At 41.6% G+C, this 22379-nt stretch overlaps 1 protein-coding gene across 2 annotated transcripts in view; it reads left to right on the forward strand.

Annotated features, from left to right (window-relative positions):
* ITGBL1 (integrin subunit beta like 1) overlaps positions 1 to 21515 on the forward strand; it is a gene marked incomplete at both ends in the record, with an annotated part of 215289 nt that extends 193774 nt beyond the window's left edge. For both annotated transcript variants that reach the window (XM_082859496.1, XM_082859497.1), the window contains 3 exons: positions 12785 to 12931; positions 20350 to 20463; positions 21424 to 21515. In XM_082859496.1, the coding sequence (XP_082715622.1) occupies positions 12785 to 12931; positions 20350 to 20463; positions 21424 to 21515 (353 nt within the window). The remainder of the gene's footprint in view (positions 1 to 12784; positions 12932 to 20349; positions 20464 to 21423) is intronic.
* Positions 21516 to 22379: the final 864 nt, after the last annotated feature.

Raw genomic sequence — 22379 nt, forward strand, 5'->3', positions numbered from 1 at the left:
CTGGAGCCTTAAATTCTGCCACAGGTTCTGCACTAGGGCCTATGCACACATCTGTACACATTTCAGTGTGTACTTTTTTTTGTGACTCTTTACTCTGACGGTCAGTCCTATTGCTTGGAGGGGGATAGTTCCAGGAAGGAGAGGGAGAGAGATGTCCCCATCAGTGGTCAGCTCATGTGTATCTGAAGTGACATGTAGCTAGAAAAGCTGCCCATAGTGTACAGTCCACACTGATGCTCTGTTAGTGTCCCTCAGCAAGATAAGTCTAGTCTTGGTCTTCATGGTGGCTGCGGTCTATAAAGTTGTCTTGAACAGGGATTTGGCAAATACTGACTCACTGCTCCTGAGGGAAATACGGGCCTAGCTAGGTTCCTGCCTCTGTTTGCGGCATTTTTATCAACCAATCAATACATAACCTTGTTTTATGTATGTGTCTATGTAAAGACATATTGTGTCATATGTAGTTGATTTATTAACATTGAACTCGGCCAACAGCCCTATAACTCACGCCTGAATGAAGATTATTTGGCTCACGGATTTTCTCCGTAAGGCACATCGCAGCCTTTTTTGCACTTAGGGACACTGGATAGCACTTCAGCACTGTACTTGGGAGCCATCTAAAAACATTGAAATCACCAACAAAAAGCACAAAAATGCAAAATGTACAGCACCAAGTATATTGGGAAAAGGACACTTGTTTACAGTGTAAGAGCTGAACAAAGAAGGCAGAGTGTGACCTTCTTTGATCTTTGCTGGGAATGTGAACCTCAGGCAACTCAATTTTTTCACCATTCGGCCCGTGTTCTCAAATGACCTGGAAAGCTTCTCGAGTGTTGATTTCAGGTATACAAATAAATTTTAGCAAGTAGGCAAGTTATCAAATATGAAATCTTCGAATAGTGAAGATCAACTGTAATTCATGTTCTCACTGGAAACATCACCTCCCACGTGAGTTTTGCACTTGGCCTCCAGTACTCAAGGTACTGTGATTTTTAATTTCTCTATTTTCTGAGCACTGCTTTATGGAAGGAATTATTTGAGCCTTGGCTATTATAGCCTTGAATTTCATTTATGTCTCAGCTGCTCTCTGGACAGAAATTACAAGAAACATGCCATTAATTAACAAGTTTGAACGTAAATAATTTCAGTGTTAAAGTATATGACATAGTAAACCCGCTGATAAGGGGATCACAGGTTCCTTTCACAAACATTTATGTAAATGTACTTAACTATTTAGAAATGTAAATGGCAATATAGTACAGTAGTTAAGACTACAGACATGAGGCTTTCTTGGTTCCAACCTTGGTTCTGCCTCTTACTCCCCATATGACCTGAGGCAATTTACATAACCCCCATTTCTCACCTATAAAAGATGATTATAATATATGTCTCTTGTAGGGTTATTGTGAGATTAAGTGAGTTAATGTGTATAAAGTACTTAGCACATGTGTCATATGTTATATACATTAGATATTATTATCATTAGTGTTATATACCTATAGAGAGAATGATAGACATAACCTCTCAGGTGGAATTTTATGCTGTGGATTCCAATAAACTCTATGCGACACAGAACAGAGCTCCACGTTTGCTTGGTTATTCCTTTTGTAACCACAGTTTATTCAGAACTGTGACTGTCTTGTCTTCAGTTTTGGACGGCATAGGTGAATTCTCCTGTCTGTTGTTTTTGCATGGTGCAGTTTCTATCCTCACACTTGCCACTGAGCCACCAAATCACAAAGTGGCCATATGCATCTCAGAAGTATTTTTAGTGGCTCTTACTCAGCAGGCACCTTCCATGGAGAAGCTTCTCATGGGTTTGCAAGCAGGGAGGAGCACAGGTAAGAAGACACTGGCCGTTAGGGCTTGAATAAGAGCATGCATCGCCAAAGTTTCTGTATTTCTCAGTCTATCTAAAAATATCCATTATCATAAGAACATCTCTTCTTATTTAATAATATCCTATCATGTAATAATTAAATCAGCAAATACGCATTGCATACTTACTCCGTGTAAAGGCCAGCACTGCCCCTCAAACACAAGCATGTCCTTAAATATTTTTGATCTCCTTGATGCCTTTACCTCTGACCTGTATGTCTGCATTCCTCTTGGTTCAATCTTCAACCCATGGAAACTTGCTCTGTCTCCCACCATTCTGTATAACTGACTCCCTGGGGTTTTTCGTAATTCTTAGTTGCCCAAATCCGGGGTGCCGTTCAGATCTCATTCTACGTGACCGCTTTTCAGCGTAGAGCTGTGGTTACTCTACTCAGAATCCCCCTTGACATGGTCTCCTGGGCCTCAGAAACACCTTCCCCCTGTTTCTTCTCTCACTTCTCTCATAACCACTGGATCTTTTTTTCTTACTCATCTCTCAGAGCTTACCAGTAAATCTTAGCACTTCCCTGGAAATGGCCTTTGCATGTCTTTTCTGCTCACTGTTTACTGTCCTCGAGTAATCTCCGCTTCTTTCTTCCTCTTCTATCTTGAGGTCAGTGTCTGCCAAGATGATTTCTTAGCATCATTCCCTCCTGGCTTCATACTCTTCAAATTCGAATTAAATATTTCCAGTGCGGAAATTCCTCCACATTCTGCATGGTTGAAACTGAGGTCATCGTTTATTTTTTTCTTTAATTCAAGAAATATTTGTTGAGCTCCAGCTCAGACAGCTCAAAAACTGTTTGCCAGCCCTGGAGATTCAGTGGTGAATCTATTGGAGTTGATGATTATGCTTGAAGGGTAACATTGAGAAAGGAAGGGTAATGAGGTGGACGGTCTGAAAGAAGCAGCACTAGTTCAATGGAAACATACATGATAGGGGCTTTGACATAGACTGGAGGCTACGGAAGGCTTCGCTAATGCCTTCACATCTGGTAAAAACTATATGATGCATGACATGTGCTTGACATGTATTAGTCAGCTAAGCATCATGACCACCATACTTGGTAATTGAATGCATAGAACGTAGCCAGGTGGGGAGAGATGGGTGTGACCCAGGAGTCACAGAACAGTGTGCCGAGGCATATGCGGGAAGGGAGGGTGACATGTTCAAGGGGTTTTTGAGAACTGGAGAGAAACCCTGTGTGATAGGAGATGAGAATGCAAAGGGGAGCAGGGTATGACAGATTTTGTAAACCGTGTTAATGATTTGGGGCTTTACTCAAGCGATGATCAGAAGCCATACAAGGAGTTTACACAAGACAATAGCGTTATCACTCTGTTTAAAAAGTACCTCTGGAAACTATCAAACTCTTAGAGGAAAACATAGGCAGAACACTCTATGACATAAATCACAGCAAGATCCTTTCTGACCCACCTCCTAGAGTAATGGAAATAAAAACAAAAATAAACAAATGGGACCTAATGAAACTTCAAAGCTTTTGCACAGCAAAGGAAACCATAAACAGGACCAAAAGACAACCCTCAGAATGGGAGAAAATATTTGCAAATGAAGCAACCGACAAAGGATTAATCTCCAAAATTTACAAGCAGCTCATGCAGCTCAATAACAAGAAAACAAACAACCCAATCCAAAAATGGGCAGAAGACCTAAATAGACATTTCTCCAAAGAAGATATACAGACTGCCAACAAACACATGAAAGAATGCTCAACATCATTAATCATTAGAGAAATGCAAATCAAAACTACAATGAGATATCATCTCACACCAGTCAGAATGGCCATCATCAAAAAATCTAGAAACAATAAATGCTGGAGAGGGTGTGGAGAAAAGGGAACACTCTTGCACTGCTGGTGGGAATGTGAATTGGTTCAGCCACTATGGAGAACAGTATGGAGGTTCCTTAAAAAACTACAAATAGAACTACCATATGACCCAGCAATCCCACTACTGGGCATATACCCTGAGAAAACCAAAATTCAAAAAGAGTCATGTACCAAAATGTTCATTGCAGCTCTATTTACAATAGCCCGGAGATGGAAACAACCTAAGTGCCCGTCATCGGATGAATGGATAAAGAAGATGTGGCACATATATACAATGGAATATTACTCAGCCATAAAAAGAAATGAAATTGAGCTATTTGTAATGAGGTGGATAGACCTAGAGTCTGTCATACAGAGTGAAGTAAGTCAGAAAGAAAAAGACAAATACCGTATGCTAACACATGTATATGGAATTTAAGAAAAAAACTGTCATGAAGAACCTAGGGGTAAAGCAGGAATAAAGACGCAGACCTCCTAGAGAACGGACTTGAGGTTATGGGGAGGGGGAAGGGTGAGCTGTGACAGGGCGAGAGAGAGTCATGGGCATATACACACTAACAAATGTAGTAAGGTAGATAGCTAGTGGGAAGCAGCCGCATGGCACAGGGATATTGGCTCGGTGCTTTGTGACAGCCTGGAGGGGTGGGATAGGGAGGGTGGGAGGGAGGGAGACGCAACAGGGAAGACATATGGGAACATATGTTTATGTATGACTGATTCACTTTGTTATAAAGCAGGAACTAACACACCATTGTAAAGCAATTATACCCCAATAAAGATGTTAAAAAATAAAAAATAAAAAAAAATAAAAAGTACCTCTGGCTGCCAGGTGAAGTTTGGATTGCTGGGAGGAGTGTGTATTTGTGGGGTTGGTGGGTGAACGTGGATTTAGGAGATGAGTGGTGAGAGATGAAGGTGGTTTAGCTAGATGGAGGACGGTAAAGATGGAAAAACTTGGATGTATTGGAGACAGTATTAGAAATAATATGGACAACAGGCTAACAAAACCCTTTACCTTGCTGCAAGAGACTCTGACCCTCTGTTAACCTCCCCACTCCAGCTCCCTGGAAACAGAAGATGGTAGATGCCAATGTTACCAGGCAACATTGCTCATGGTAATGTGACCTATGATCGATAAATTTCAACTAGATTGGGAGGGATTGTGAATGAGCTATGAATGTCTTATGGGAATGCCATGGTTTTTGGCTTCCATGAGTGCTGTGACTCTGCCACCAGGCATGTCCCTTGCAGGTTTTCTGGAAGCTATGCTTAAGGAATAGTTAGAAGAGATTTTGGGCTCCTATGGGGCATAAGACTTCTAAGCCACAGAAGCCTCAGCATCTGTGCGATACGGAGTTCATTGAAGTGTCCATCTCCAAAACAGGACAAAAAATTACATCTGTTTTAGATTTCTTGATTCACCAGCTACAGAATGTTTTGGAAGGAAGTTGGCATCATATGAATCAGCAGTTCTGTGCCTTGAGGAAGGATGGCAGCTACTTTGTTCAAAGCATTTGGTCTCCCCATCATGTGGCAGCCAGTGGGGAACGAATCTCACTACTAGGAGTGTGAAACACATTAATATCATCCCTCTGGTGTAGCTTCCGAGAACAAAATTGACATCACTAATATGCGTAATTTTCTCAGTTCACTGCCAGACACCGAGCCATAGTGTCTGTGACCTTTCACCTGGAGGGACGGACAAGAAGCACGTTTCTACTGTGTGGCCAGAGATCAAAATGCGGGTCCCTGGCTCCAAAGCAGGGACTCCCTGAGCACTTTAGCAAACAAGGAATAAGTAAAACCAAAAATAACTGTAAACCTACCGAATCAGCAGGCTCATGAGACCTAAGAGCCAATGATTTTTATCCACCTTCCCAACAATAAACGCTGAAACCGATTAAACCAATTCTGGGAGGCTGGGATAAATTAGCAGCTGTACCTGAAGGTGAATGTAAGCAATTACATAATTTTAAGCAGTTCAGTTTTGATTACACCAAAATTACAGCCTGAAAATGAGGGTCATGACAGTGACTGGCAAAGAGAAAGTCAATAGGAAGTAAGACCATGCCTCACTTACTTACTGGTAAGTCATGTTCAATGATCATAGACCACAGGTGGAGCTTCTCAAAACATCCCTATTAACAATAAAAATTTTATGTGACCTACAAATGCATGGATTTTTAAAATCAGATGTCACTACTGAAAGAAAAACACACTTCATCCAGAGAGGTAGTCCCTAAGATGTATTCATTTTTAGGGTACTTGATTTTAAGATTTCATAAGGAAAATATATCTACATGTTGGCTCACATGTGTTTAATTGTTTTGAACTAATATAAGCTAAACCAGAGATCTCCCTCCTGTACTCCACATACCCAGGATGAGACTAAGGAGTGGACTGGTTATTGCTTTTCTCTGCTTTGTCCTCTCTGCTTCTGAAATGAGACTATGAGTACAGTTTAAGAAACAAGAAGGGATAATGAAGAGCCACCTATTAATTATACAATCAGTTCACATTTCATTTCTTCAGGGAGTTCTTTGGTTTGTAGCTGCAATTTGAAGAAGATCAGGCAGCCTGAGAGTATGAGTGCAGTGACCACCACCCCCTTCCCAGGCATTGCTGGAATTCTCACATTGAGGAAGGTTCAGACCACTCACTCAGGCCACGCCTTTCTTAGCTGGACAATGTGGGTAGCAGTGTGATTATCTCCAAATTACATCTTAAAATCACAAACCTCTTTCCTGAGTTTGTAAGTGTACCGGTGTTGGGATGCACCCTGCAGGCCTATAAGCTTTGTAGTTGCCCAACCTGGAGACTGAACAAAGAGACATCAGTCGTTTATCGGGCAGGGGATCTTACAAGTCTGCAGCAAAAGGTCCTGGAGTGACACCGCACCATTTATGGCAGACATCAGGACATGGCAGCAATTTTTGCTACTCCAGGGAGGAGGAGGTTACCATTTATGGGCGGAACTGATGTCAGGTTGGCTCATCAGTTACCAGGGAAACCAGTGGCTGGGGCAAGGGGCAAGTACATATACAGTATGTTTATTAAGCCTATAATTAAGAGGATTGGATGGTCAAGTGAGTGAAGGAGGGACTGGTCGAGCAGGGGATGTACAGAGAGCAGGGGTGCAGCCATCCTGAATGGCCTCACCACACAACCAGTTAGGACTGTGTTCAGCTACAAGCCTGCAGATTGTCACTTCAGGGATGGATGGATGGTGAGGTAACTACCTGAGAGCCGTCAGAGTCCCACACACCCTCTCTCTTCATTTCCTCTCTGCCCTTCGAGTATGACTTTTGTTGTCACGCTCCTTGAAAATCTCCCATTGTGCTCATCCTCCAGGAGAGAAGAAAGGGAAAATAGGGCAAAGGGCAAAGGATAACATGCTAGCTGAGTCTGTCCCATTTTCTTTGGAAGACAATAGCTTTCTTGGAAACCTCACCCAAGAGATTTTCTCTTATATCTCACTTATTAGAGCTAAGTCCTAGGGGCACCTCTAGGTCAAAAGGAGCCTGAGTAATCAAATATTTTCCAGATGAACTATTATCACCTCTCTGAAAAATAATGAGGCTTCCCCTAGTATTAACAAGGGGAAAAGAGTATTGGGCGGGCAATATGTAGTATCTGATGCAATTAGATACCTTCATGTGTCAGTTTCCTAATTGAGAACCGTCACTGCAGTGTATTGAGGAAGTGTGTCTCAGAGCCCAGGATTCATTGGAAATGTCATTGTCTAGAGCATCACTGTTCAATAGAATTTTCAAAGATGATAGGAATGTTCCACATCTGCCTTATTCGATACAGTAGCCACTGACCACATATGGCTGTTGAACACTTGAAATGTGACTAGTGCAACTGAGAAACTGAATTTTAAATTTTACTGAATGTTAATAAATTTAAATGGTCACATTGACTAGTGATTACTACATTGGACAACACCTATCCAGAGCATTCTTGGTGAATATTTTGGTGTGGGGGAAGGGAAGAGAATAGGAAGAAAAATTTCTGTTGCTCGGGGGGAGTGCCAGATGCCAGGAGGTAAGTATCAGGGAGAGGATGAATGGCAATGGAAATGAAAATTGAATGGAAAATTGCTTGCCTGTATGAAGAGTTGGGAAATTACATGGAGGCAGATTTAGTGGACTTCAAATGATTCATTTAGGCTGGTTCTCTCTACAGGTTCATTCTTGAATGATCTATCACCTCACTGTGGATTCTACCACCGAGCAGAGATGTTGTTCTCACTGAATGGTGTATATAGATGATTCTCCCAGTTCTGCTACCCCTGGATGTTCCACTCATAGGCCTAAGAGACAACTTAGTAGGGTTGGTCTGGCAAAAGTTGACTGAAACTACTCTTCTGACCTTTATGGTCTTTTTTTTTTTTAACTCCAATTTTCAGGACCATTCTACTCAATAGGCCTCCTTTATGGAATACGCTCCTTGTCATCTTACAAGACAACACAGTCATCTCATCTTTCTTCTTCTTGACTGGAGGACGCTACTTGTCTGGCTTCTCCCCTCTACCCTACCCTAAATATTGGAGTTTCTCAAGACTTCTCTCTCCCTAGGTGGGCTCATTCACTTCTAAAGCTTTAAATGCCATCTCCTTTTGGAAACTCCAACACATACAGACCTAGCTCCAACATGTCCTCAAACGCCAGGTTTGTGTCAGCTGCTTACTTGGCCTCTCCTTGGTTGTCTTAAGAGTATCTCAGAGACACAAGGTTCAAAATAGAACTGATTTTCTGCCCTCAACCTCTCCCTCCGCAGCTTCCATATCTATTAGATAGCATCGTTATTCACAGGATTTCTTGAGTCAGAAAACTAGTCCTTTCTTTCTCTCACCTGCCACCTACAATCCAGCAGCAAGTTCCATGGGTACCCCCATCAAGGTAGATCTCCAGCCACTTCTCCCCATTGGCACTGCCACCACCCTGCTTGAAGCCTGCATCACCTTTCACTTGGACTCTGCAATACTCTCTCACTTGCCCCATCCTCACTTCCTCCCAACACACCTTAATTTCTCCCACCCAGTTGCCAAAATGAATTTGCAAACCATAAATTATAACACATCCCTCTCTCGCATAACACCTTTCTATGATTTCCCCTTCCTCCTGGAATAAAATGTAGACGCCTTACCAAGAAAAAGTAATTTTCTATGTTCTCATTCCTAAATATTTCTCCAACTTTATTATTTTTTCATTTTTTCTTACTCATTACTCTTCAAATACATTGGCCTTTTTTTCACTGCCTATAACATGTGAAGCTCTTTCTTATTCCGAGGATCTTCATTAGCTTTTCCAGAACGTTAGCTATCTGGCTCTTTCTCAGCCGCTGGGTGTCAGAGAGCTGGCCACTCCAGTTAATAATGTTCTCTCTGCTGAATCTACCAACACCCTCCTTAATTCTTCCATAGCTCAAGTGTATTTGTTTCCTCGTTGTTATTTGTTTTCTCCCCTGGTAGCCTATAAGCCCATGAGAGTAGAGCTAGTAAAATGCCTAGTACATAATAAAAAGTTCTTGAGTGGATGACTAAATTATTAGAGTTTATAAAGAAGATATTATTGAAAGCTTTAAAAAAACATTTTTTAAGTAAAGAGAAGTCATGTAAATAGCAAAGCAAAACATTTAAATACCAGTGCATTTTGACCATTGTCTGGGCTAGATGCCAACTTAACTCTCTGGAAGGATGTGATAAATGAGCTAATAAGTGAAAAACAATCTCCTATTTCCTTGCATATAAATGTTACATTAAATTACTTGTGGTGAGGCATCATTTAGTCATTCTTAATGAGATCCTAAATCAAAGGCAGAATGTCTTTCTCCGCCATAGAGATTAGATTATTCCAGTTATGTCAAATGATGGTAATTCTTACTAACCCAGGGCTCGTAAGAAGCATAAACATTTGAAAAGCCCATAGCTGGCTGGTATTGATGCTAAAAAGCTCTCTTTCTCTTCCTCCTCCTCCTCCTTCTTCCTTTTGTATCACACATTATCTGCCTCCAAAGGTGGATAACTTGGATAACTTGTTTTGAACTTCTTAAGTAGGCTTCACTTTAAGTGGACTTTTGCTTTATTGGAGAAGTCAAGATAGAATCAGTTTCATAACGATTCATCGAGTATGTAACTCTTACACAGATTTGCTAACTTCATTCCACTCTAAGGCCATAGAAATAAAACAGAGCCATCTAAGAACAGTCCATTGACTTTGAAGGACAGTTTATTAGCCAGATGACCTGTAAACATGTCCTGTATTCAGTTTATGGTTATCAGTTGGGATTTGTGGGAAAAAATAAGAAGGGGATTTTGTTGAAAAGTAACCTTACTCTACAAGTGTTTTTTGAGGATCTACTATGTCTAAGGCAGTGCTTGGCACTCTGAAGACTATAGTGATGGATCAGACGTGATTCCTACCATCAGAGAATTCAGTCAAGTAATGGGTCTATCTGATACATAACTGCATATTACGAGGTAGAAGACAAAAATGTTACACAAGAGGTGAAAAATAAGATAGTATAGAAATTCAGAGGAGGGGAAGATGAATTCCACTTGGGGATATTAAAAATCTTCCAGAGGTGTAGTCACTTTCCCTGAGTTTTGAAAATTAAGCAGGATCTGGTTGTGTAGAGTAGAAGGCATGGATTCCTGTCTCACCAAAGTCATGAAGTCTGGAAAACACCGGAACTATGTCGGGAAAGATGAGTGGGTCAGGAAGTGTATGAAGGGGAGAAGAAGTAAGGCTGGAGAAGCAGCTGGGAATCTACTTCAGGAACCTAAGACATAAGGAAGGTTAAAGTAGGTGAACTTCATCCCATAAGCATTAGGGAGTCACACAGTCCTAGATCTCAAGGCTGTGATGTGAGTAGAGTCATGTTATGGGAAGCTGAGAGTGAGAATATTGGAGAAAGACGTGATAGAAGGTTTCTCAAAGGTTTCTGATGGTGATAGGAGTGGAAATTTTGAGGTTGTTTCAACACGATCTGGCAGCTCTTTGGATGAGGGAAGTGAGAGAGAGTCAAGTATGATCTGAATCATTTTGAACTGGTTGGCTAGAAGGAGAGTTGGGCTGTTAAAAGAGATGGGTGATACAGAAGAGTAGCTTTTGGAAAGAAAATTATACATGCAGGTCTCGATGTATCAATTTCTGATGCTAGTAGAATGCGAAGTATGGAATCACGGGAGAGGAATTTCAGAGAGATTGAGGGGCTGGAGATAGAGCCCTGTAATCATTGTGCTTATCTGAAATCCTATGATTTGATGAATTTTTCGAGAGAGAGATGGTAGAGAGATAAGAGAAGATGATTAAGGATAGACAATCAGGGGATTCCTACATTAATCGGGTGAGACAAAAAGTAGAGGAATAAGTAGACGAAGGAGGAAGGTTGAAAGGGTCAGGAAAGTCCAATGTCATGAAAACCAATATAGGAGAGACTTCTTAAGAAAGTGCCCACGAACGTCAAATGTATACCTTCATACCATGCAGCAGTTTAAAAAGACAGGAATTAAGAAAAGGCTGCTACGTGTCTCAGATTGATAGTCATTGTTTATTTTCCAAAATGAAATATACAGTCAGTGTGACGTGGAAAACGAGGGGACATTGAAATTAGAGAAAACTGGAGTCAGGTTCTGATCCTGTATGGTTGAGTTGTGTGATTTGAGGAAAAATTACTTAATCTCTCTGAGCCTTAGTTTCCTGACTGTAAAATGGTGATAATGCTTGACTCAAAGGGCTGTGGTGAGATGCAGTTCAGTAAATCAGCATATGGACGAGAAGAGGCTGGCAGAAATAGGTCTGTTAATCCCGGTGTCTTTTAAGTTTGCCTCCCATTTGCTTTCCATTCACTTTCAGATGGTCACGTGTTACAGAGAAGTATCACTTGGGTCATGAGTACTTAGGGTTTTTAATCTTAACAATGAATTGCAAACAATTAAATATTGGCCACCAATCCCTCCTTTTGCAGAAATGAGTGTAGGAAGAGGCAGATGGAAGAAATTTACTATTGAAGATCCTGCCAGAGCAAATTGTCAAGGCAGAATGGTCTCAAAAGATGCAGTGGGGTTGAGCAGTCTGAATGACGATTTGATATGTCCCTGCAAGTAAGGCAGGGACAACCATGTCCATCATATTTGATTCTGCATCCCCTGGTGCCTAGAAAAATGCTCTGTTCATAGTAATTAGTAAAATTTTGCCAAACAAATAGCTGTTTTGTTTGTTCTCTTTGGAGAGATCTGGCTGTAAGGTAATGCATATATTGAAAAAGAATAGAGCGTTGATGGGAAGAAAGAGAAATTAACATGGAAGAGGATGCAATTGAATGGAGTGTTGGTGGCCAGAGACTAGTCAGATGTATATGCCAGTGTATAAGTGTCACAGATATAACGTTGCGTACACACCAAAGATAAACATCCCCAAACCAGGAGCCAATGACAGAAACAAAAGGGAGGAAAAGATATGAGTCTAAGCCTCGTGCTGTTTTTAACTTCTATACAGCGATAGGGAGACACCATTACTTACACTTATATCTGTTCTTATTAGCGAGCAGAGGAGCACAGGGAGAGAGTAATATGATACCAGATGCCATTTGTCTGGAGGTGAACCTTTGGTTTTTATTTGTAAGTGATAGGAGAGTAATCAATAAATGGGGCAGGCAGTGGTGACGTGACTAGCCTTGCAGATTGGTCTGGGTGTCAGGGCGTGCACAGTGAGGAAAAGCCTGAAGACTCCATCCTGATAAAAATGCAAATGGGGAAGTATTGTGTATCAAGAAAGGATGGTCACAATCCACTTTAAATTGATTCAGGCTTTCTTTTCTCTCTTGAATCCATCTCTGATGCGACATTCAAGACGAGGATTGTGTTCAGCTAGAACTCTGTTGCGAAGTTCTTTTAAACACTCACACGCCAAACTGTGCGTAAGGAGAAAGTGTGTTGGCTTGATAGGAAATGAGATACTTTGGTTTACATATTTCTTTCCTAAAGACTGTGACTCAGCTGGCTCTTTGCCCATCTGCTCCTCTCACCCCACCCTGTGGTTGCCTCGCAGGCCACGGCACGTGTTCCTGCGGTCGCTGCATTTGTGGGCGAGGATGGTTCGGGAAGCTCTGCCAGCATCCGCGGAAATGTAACCTGACGGAGGAACAGAGCAGGAGTCTGTGCGAATCGGCAGATGGCGTACTGTGCTCGGGGAAGGGTGAGTGTCCGCTGCAGCTTTGGACAGAATCCCTGTTCTGACACGTGGTTTATACGGCAGCACGTACAACCAGCTTCTGCAGACTGCACTCTGCTGAACGCAGACCCCTCTGTCCTCTGCCTGGACCAGGCTTTAAGCTTGGAATTTCTCCCATTCAAACGATAATGGAAATTATTATCAAAAGGAGAGTCTCAAATATTCCTGTGTGCTGCTTTCTTTAGTTGTAAATGAATTCGTGATGGAAAAATGGGTTTATCTAAAGCTCTAGGGACTACAGCTCACATGCACACACCTCCTCTGCGTGTGTGGATCTAAATAAATGCCACTATAAATGAAAATGCCAGAGATAATAAAATAATTTTTAAAATTAAAAAAAGTTGCCAAATGAAGTTCAGGGCCTGAGAAAATGAAATGCATGAGACAGGTTTCATGTGAAAAGATCCCTGGGCACTTGCTATGTTCAGCGTCACTGCTGAATAAAAAGAATTGATGATTGTATAAAGAAGAAAACCAGCAAGATAGACTGGGCACTGAATGGGCCAGAAAGGCAAAAGGATAATTGTTGGGTTCACCTGCGAAATGGCGCAGTCAGGAACCGCAGAGAAGTGATCACAAGCGTCTAAACTGCCAACAAATAGGCTTTGGGAATTTCAGAGGCTAAATATGTAGATGTGTGTGGAGGAGGGGAGGGTTAGGGAAGTGAGGCTATAAAAGGAGACTACATATTTCATTTCATAAAAAGGGAAGGAAAAAGTACTCGGGTCTGGGCTTCCCTGGTGGCACAGTGGTTGAGAGTCCGCCTGCCGATGCAGGGGACACGGGTTCGAGCCCTGGTCCGGGAAGATCCCACATGCCGCGGAGTGGCTGGGCCCGTGAGCCGTGGCCGCTGAGCCTGCGCGTCCGGAGCCTGTGCTCTGCAACGGGAGAGGCCGCAACAGTGAGAGGCCTGCGTACCGCAAAAAGAAAAAAAAAAAAGTACACGGGTCCCAAAGTTCTGGTATAATTTTCTTTGGTCTGAAAATCACCAATTTTCCAATCACACATGTGTAATCTAATATAAAAAAAAATTAAACCTTCAAAGTGGTTATAATCTTCAAGTTGATTGAACAGGAGCCACTAACTCAATCAAACATTTACTGCAGAAACAGATTCTAGAAGAAAAGCCACCCCACCAGTGCCCCTTCCCCAGCCCCAAAAGGGCAGAACAGGGTTTTTTTCCTGAGCAGAGAAAGAATACTAATTAACAGATTGAATTTTAGCTATCTTGATGTTGATGCTTCTGTATAAATTCTCCAAGAGACTTTAAAATCCTGCTCTCACAGTGCCTATGGGCCCATCTAGGAGGCTGTCACATTCCTCTTTGCTAGTGACTAGGAAAACACCTAGGAAGATTCTGGAAGTGCACGGATTCTCACTAAATTTTCGGGAGCTGCCCTGCAGGGAACTAGATGTCCTGGAGCTTCCCAGCTCTCTTCTTCAGCTCACTAGCCTCCTTGCAGAACAGATGATGCCCCCCTGCGCCCCCTGCCCCCCGCCCCTTTCAGACAGGGCAAGGCTCTAGCTGAAGTTGCACTTACCTTGAAACACCTACCCTGGGGCAGGATTAGCAGGTAAATATCTTTCTGAAGAAGACACAGGGAAGAAAGGGAATCTCTTAATACCAATGGAGGAGCCCTCAGAAACAGGATGTGCCCTGGAGATGTGCCCCTAAACAGTGGCTGTTGCTTCACCTCTCTTTCAAGGCTGGTGCTGTCAGGTTGAAGGGGGCTTCTTGACACAATTGCAAAGATAAAATCTGATGGATGATGTGACCACATAGGGTGCGGGGAGGAAGGCTGAAAATTGATACAAGCATGATCATTTCAATAGAAAACAATGTTCTTCGTTTCCAGGAACCCTGTATTTGAGGCTCGTGTTTTCATTGTTCAGGCAAGGAGGCCATGCCCTCAACCTAATGCAGTTACAGCAGTCAGGTGGCTCTCAAACGAGTTTAAAGCAATCACTGTGTACCCAGTTTGTTCTCCCGTTAAATTCAATCTAATTCCAAGTCCCGAACAAATCTCGTACTAGTTTGGTTCTCAGGGGGGCCTCAGCTCCTGGAAACACTTTGTTTTGGGTTCAGGCTCTGTTGGGAGAAACAAAAAGGAGGAAAGAGAGGTTAAAAGGAAGACAAAGGGAAGGAACTGAGGAGGAAGAGATTAATAAAGAAAACAGGGAAGGAGGTAGGGATGGAATTAACCTTCAAGGATGAAACAGGAAAGAAGAAAAAAATGCTATCAGATCAGAATGGAGGGTATAAAAGAGTACTGAGAATGACTAATTTGTCTGAATTGGATTTTTTTGAGCATAGGTCCAAACACAATATCACAAAGTTTAGGTACTTTTAGTTGGTTTTCCATAATGGCATTATCCTTAGAATAAGGGTATTAGCTTTTCGTATAAACTCTACTGAATGAAGAAACCCATTCATATTAAAAATTTGTGTGCTTCTTTATATTTATTTTAAAAACCAGTAATTGTGTGTGTGTCTGTTTACTAGACACACTATCACATCATTAACAGTGTCCCTAAGCAGGTCTTGGCTAAGTTATGTCCAGTTGCGGGTACTGGAAGAAAACACAAAACCATGCTCACTGGACTAGTGAATAGCACTCTGTCATTGCCCAAACTGAATTTAATTCCGAAGGAGGAGTTGTCCCTTTTCAAGAAATAAACATTCTTATTAAAGTCATTACATTCATAGGAGAGTGACTCATTTTTTAGCCTCATAAATGTAGAAAATGTAAAAAAAAAAAAAAAAAAAAAGAATAAAATAGGTTGACTAAATATTGGCCCAAAGGCATTTCCTCAAAATGAAACAAAACAGAACAAGAAAATCTCTCTAGTTAATGCCTTTTCAAATTGTTTGCTTTGGGTGGTGGGAAATATATCCATGTATCAATGAAGAGTTGACAGCATATTTGTCTAAACTATTTTTTATCCTTCAACGGGTAGAGAGTTTTAAACTCAGAAGGAAATGTAAAACCTGCCTCGAGGCTGTACGTTTTGAGATTGCTGTTAGTGATGATACTGGCATGCCTAGTGTTGGCAGCAGCTGGCTGTGGGCTCCTTTCTTTTCTTCCTATTCTGGAAGAATCCATGCTGGACTATGAAATCCCTTCCAAGTTATGTAAACTGGGGCCATAGACTAAGGGTCTTCAACATGGTGGCAGAGAAGGAAATCCCTTCTGAGTTATTTAAACTGGGGCCATGTATTTCTGGATACATCTCATGGACTTGCCAGAATGCCATGTACTTTGTCCTCAAATTTGTAAATGAAAACCCCTCACCCCGATTTTCACAAAGGGAATCGAGTCTTTTTCTTTCTCCGATCACGGGGCAGGTGTGAGTAGTGGGCCTGAGATCCCCAGGGCACAGCACTTAGCAGCCTAGACCCAGCTGAGTGTTTCCAGCAGAAAAAAACAAGGCTGAAATGTGTGCTCCCCAGGAGCTGTGAATAAAGCTGTCACCTCAGGAGACGATGAAGAAATAGCATTTTATTTCTTTACAAATTTATAGCCAAGACAATAAATCACTCCATAGAAAAATTTAAAACAAGATACACATTGTCGTGACCCTCATAACAGATGGAAGAGTTAGTACAATAGTGAAATCTGCCTGCTGGGATGTCGGGTTGCAGCATTTTGTCAGGCTTGATGGACGAAAAAGAAAGTCCGACTCTGTTAATGGGGCAGCTAACAAAGGTGCCTCGCCCTTATACTCAGTTGTTTGCGGGAATAACCAGAGATGATCTCGGAGCCAGGTCTCCCCTAAACTTAGCTACCTTTGCGGAATATGTGATATAATTTATAGGCTGTTTGTTTGTTTGGGGATTTATTTATTTGGATCCAAGAATACACAATAACCTTCTTACCCTGATAACTTCAACCCAGATCTAGGTGATCCACTCTGATATCCTTAAAGATGCTGTTGTGTGAACAGTGATTAACTGCATGTCGCTCAATGACCCCTTACACTCTTACGTTGATACTCGAGTAATGCATCGTCCAGATTAAGTCCACGGTACCTCCACCACCTATCCCTCCCCTCTGCCCGACCCGTTCTCCATCTCTGGAAAAGAGAAAGGGTGAAAGTCATGGTTCAAAAACCAGTCTTCACTCCATGCTCTAGTTGCCTCACCCGATATGGCTGTCGGGGCAGATCTGTAGGACACATGACTCATTTTTTGAAACTATATGAAAGTTTTTTTTGTTTTTGTTTTTTTTCCCCTGGGAGAGGCATCACAGGTAGGTAGGTACAAGAGTAGATTGAATCAGATAGGAATCTTAGGTTAACTGATGTACTTTCATCTTCTCATCTTTGAAGGCAGAAGAATTTCATTTCTTTCCCCTTCTTGTGTCCTAAGGATGCTCTGAAGACAAATGAGAAAATGTGGCTGATTCCCGAGGAATGGAAGCCAGTGAGAAGCACAGAAGGGAGATCAGAGCACTCTTTAGGGTCCTTATACTAAGAAAGACAATAAATGGGTCAGTGATATTGTGGTCGTGAACTTACTACCCTAGAGATCCTGCCAAGATGAGCCAGCTTCTCCCTATAGCTGGACTGGGTCTCCTGGGTGTGAGTGGAGCCCGGCCAGCTGAGCTGAACAACTGCTCCCCTCTTGGCAGGCATGTGGCCTGTGCCTGACTGACAGGATCCTTTGCCTAAGTTTTTCCCTTTCTAGAGATGGGCAGTTTGACCCCCAGTTACTGATGAAAACAGAGCACTTTACAACCAAGGCACTGCTATAAGAGGTCCTAATAATGATCACAATGTGTTAGTATTACATGCTATTCCTAGTTTCACAAGCAGAAGAACTTCCTACCTCTGAGAGACACAAACAGTAAAGAACAACACAGCTGGGAAAACGCTGACTGAGAAAAGCTACTTTTTCATAGCACATACAAAAATCAGTCCCCATTTTTCACTTTAAGTATTTCAGTGACTAGTAGACTTTTGGAACTGGAATTTATTTGTCAAATGGTCTCTCCATGATACCATATTAACTTTAGCTGAGCTTACCAGTTTTAGGAAAATACTTTGCTATAGACTGAAGCTAAGCATTCCAGAAGCAAGAGCAGTAATTAAAATAGTTCCAAGGCCAGAGGTTAAGTTTAAAAATGAAATGTGAGATCTTTTCATGAATTGTGACAAAATACAAAAAAAAATATCCCAGGCATAAGATGTGACTATCATGGACGAATGAAGTCATTTACTGCTGCTGCTTTGTAGAAATAATTTTGGAATGCAAAGGCAATACTATTTTAGAAACAACTGAAAACAATCCAGTTCTTCCAGTAATTACTCATGGAAATAAAGCACGAAATATGGTGCTTTCTGAGGAAATTTCAATGAAAAGTCAATGAAATGTCCCAAGTTGTTTTTTTGTTTTTTGGGTTTTTTTTTTGCAGATATGTTGCTAACCATTTACTAAATGAGCAGTTGAACGGTGAACACTTCCATGCCTAGAAATTTGAAAGAAATCTTTAAAACTAGGATAAATTTCTAAAATAAGGTAACACTGTACCTGAATGAGACCGAGAGGGAGCCAGCCTTCCTCACAGACTGAGCCGGAAGGCCTCGCTCACTGGTTCCTAAGCAACCATCAGGCTGTCAGTCACTCATCAGAACTGAAAGTTGTCTAGATTTTACTCAAGAAAATGCAAATCAACCAAGACCCTCAGGAAAGCAAGTCAAGACTAAATGAAATCATGCTGTGCTTAAGCAAGGACTTAACAAAGGTGAACCCAGCTCTGAGCACATAACTAGTACTCCCTTACTTTCCACATGACAAGGAATGTGGAAGGTTTAACTTGACCATTGGGGATTTTTGCCACTAAAATGCAGATAGTCATTTCCATGATATGAAACACCACATAGTGCTTTGCTCGAGATACGTTTATACAGATCCTTTCCTGACTCCATGGTATGAGGAAATCCTCTTCTCTAGCCACTTTACTCACTCAGTTTGTTAACTCATTTTTTAAGCACTGTGCTTCCTAGAGGCACTAATGATTGATTCCTGCCCCTCTCTGACTATATTTTGAACTTACCGAGTCTGGAATTTTGTTAAATAGGTCAAAGTACTTTTTTCTACTTCACAATCTCTTAAGGTGATTTTGACCAGAACAATTTAGTGATAAGCATCTTTTAGTAGAAGGAAAGCATGTTTGGAAAGACTAACCCATCCAAGGAAATAGAAGGAAGGGAAAGTCCTTTTTATGTGTTTTCCTTTAAATTTTAAAGGTGTCTTTACTGTGGTTGTAATTTTGCCATGTGGGGTTTTATAGGCCATCAGATGAAGACATTTAGACTGTGAGAGCTTTCTTCCCTTTGTGACACCATTTAATCCATATATTTTCTCTTCTTTTAAACATTTAAATAATTAATAAAATTATTTCTCAGCAAACCAAAATGTTTTTAATAACTAGAGGAATTTTTTAATTAGTGACATTAATTAAATAATTAAAAAGAGGGGATGTGTAAAGTAATGGAAAAGGTGGTTGGACCTAGAGCCTCATAAAAGATGAACATTTTGGGGAGATTAGAGCTATCCTTGATTATGGCAGGAAATCCTGAGAATGAAATCTGATAAGTTGAATATACATGAGTTATTATGTGTGTATTTTTAGCACTTTAAAGAGCTACCCAAAGGCTTCCCTGGTGGTGCAGTGGTTGAGAGTCCGCCTGCCGATGCAGGGGACATGGGTTCGTGCCCCGGTCCGGGAAGATCCCACGTGCCGCGGAGCGGCTGGGCCCGTGAGCCATGGCTGCTGAGCCTGCGCATCCGGAGCCTGTGCTCTGCAATGGGAGAGGCCACAACAGTGAGAGGCCCGCGTATCACAAAAAATAAATAAATAAATAAAAGAGCTACCCAATATACAGGCGTGTCCGTATTTTAAGAAAAGCATGTAAACAAAAATCCAGAATTGTAAGCACAATAATTTAGTATTTCTTTTATTAATAAATGCATCCCCTCTTATTAGAACTTGCTATTCAATTCCTTTAAAAAACAAGCACCTTTAAAGCATGATTCAGTTCAGAAAATAAAACCATCTATTTCTGAATACCTTTTTTGGAAGGCCATCTATAATAATCAACCACATTCTGCTCTCACTGACATTTCAACCAGGCTGGGCCATGGAACATTTGCTCAAGGCTAATTGCAACTGTCTAGATCCATAATGAAGCCTTTCCTGGATAACCTTTACGAATTACAGTAAGTCAGGCTCCCCTCTGAGCGACCGGGTATTCAATAAACTTTTCCCTTTGGAGGATAGGTTATTAGAAGTCTGTTGTCGCTGCACTGATGATATTCTGTTCTAGACGGAAACCTTTAGTTAAGTGGTGACAGCAAGTAGTGCCCTTTGTGATTTCAGGTTCTTGTCACTGTGGGAAGTGCATTTGTTCTGCCGAAGAATGGTATATTTCGGGAGAATTCTGCGACTGTGATGACAGGGACTGCGACAAACATGATGGTCTCATTTGCACAGGTGCAGTATCAACCTACCCTAACTGTTCTATGTCACAGCTGGCAATAAAGACAGATGATACCCACCGCGTACTGCCATAGACAGCTGGGCAGGAGAGCGTCCGTGTAATCAAGACCCACTATTCACAGGAAGTCACCGCCGCAGAAGGGGAGTAGGCATTGGCAGACAAAAGTAACCACGCCCTCAACTCACACGTATGCAGTTATATGTTGAAAAGAGAAAATAATCGTCTTGACAACCATTTTACTTTGAGCCTGGTGTAGGGAATGGAGTATTATTTTAAACAGGACCCAGGTACCACTAACTCAAAGACGGTTGATGTATCGGTTGGCTGCAAGGAGTGGGGTGTGTGTGTTGCGGGGATGAGGGAGACTTAGCAGTGTCATAGCTACTGCTCTCCCAAGTTATTGAATCCTGATAATTGGTTATAAAATACATCTGCTTGAACAAGTTACAGGGGAAAGGGAGACACGTTATGTTTGTTCTCCTTGTTTCTAGTTGAAGGTAAAAGATGAATGCTTGTGTATGTCATTAAGCTAGACATTCACTGTCTGTTCGTCCCTGTGGCACAAGGCTCCTCTTCTGGCTGATTCCTCAGCTTACCTCATTCTGTGTCAGGAGACTTTATGGTTTTTAGCATTTATTCATAAGTCAGACATAACTTGCTCTCTACAGGAAAACAAAATTATGACATGGAAGCCACCTGGAGTGACACAGGATGGTCACTATTAGATGATACACAGATGGTAGCATCAAGCAGATGCCATTAATTATGTGAAAAATCACATTTCGCATCGCTGCTAAACAAGATAATGATAAGGTGGCTACAGAACAGAATAAGAAAATCTGCAGAGGATGAATGAAATGGTCTTGATTATGAACTGCTGTGGTTTAGAATAACATATTTTAACTTGGTGACTTTCGATCATGATAATGACTCCCCTGTGTACTTTATTGCAGGGAATGGAATCTGTAGCTGTGGAAACTGTGAATGCTGGGATGGATGGAACGGAAATGCATGTGAAATCTGGCTCGGCACAGAATATCCTTAATAATCCATGGCAGAGAACTGGATTCTTATTTTTCTAGGCCATTAGAACATATAAATGCAGAGGGAACCATATATAATCATCCCTAGGACAGGTCAAACAGACCATTGTATGTTTTTCTATTTCTGAATGCCTCAGTGAAATCTGGGTACCCATTAAAGATGAGTTAAGCAAATTCTGATGTAAATAACGCCAGAAAAATTTTTTTCTACCTTAATTTACATCAGTGGTTCTCAACAAGGGCAACTTTACCACCCAGAAGACATTTGGCAATGTCTACAGACAATTTTCATTGTCCCACTGGGTGGGGTGGGAGGGCGTGCTGTGGGCATCTAGTGGGTGGAGGCCAGGGATGCTGCAAACATCCTCTGGTGCAGGACAACCTCCCACAGCAAAGAATTATCTGACTTCAAGTATCAATGGTGCCTGAGCTGAGAAATCCTGAGTTACACGGTTGTTAGAAATGCACACCCCTATGCAAGAAAGACCATATTGGAGTCTAAGGAGAAGATATATCCATATTTTGCCAGTATTTCCATATGGAGACATGAGGTATGTGGTATACAAACACACATGGGCTAGGGGAGCAGGCAGAAACTACATAACCAGTGCTTTTGAAAAAAAAAAACAACTGGTCATTTTAGCCATTAAGTCATTTGTCATTTGTCTAGTCCCACTTTAAATTCACAAAAGGGACTTCCCTGGCGGTCCAGTGGTTAAGACTTCACCTTCCAATGCAGGGGGTGCAGGTTCAATCCCTGGTCGGGGAGCTAAGATCCCACGTCTCATGGCCAAAAAACAAAACAAAACCAAACAAAAAAAACAAAACATAAAACAGAAGCAATATTGTAACAACTTCAATAAACA

This window comes from Leucopleurus acutus (assembly GCF_964270905.1).
Source record: "Leucopleurus acutus genome assembly, chromosome: 18".
In the NCBI taxonomy this organism is placed as follows: Eukaryota; Metazoa; Chordata; class Mammalia; order Artiodactyla; family Delphinidae; genus Leucopleurus; species Leucopleurus acutus.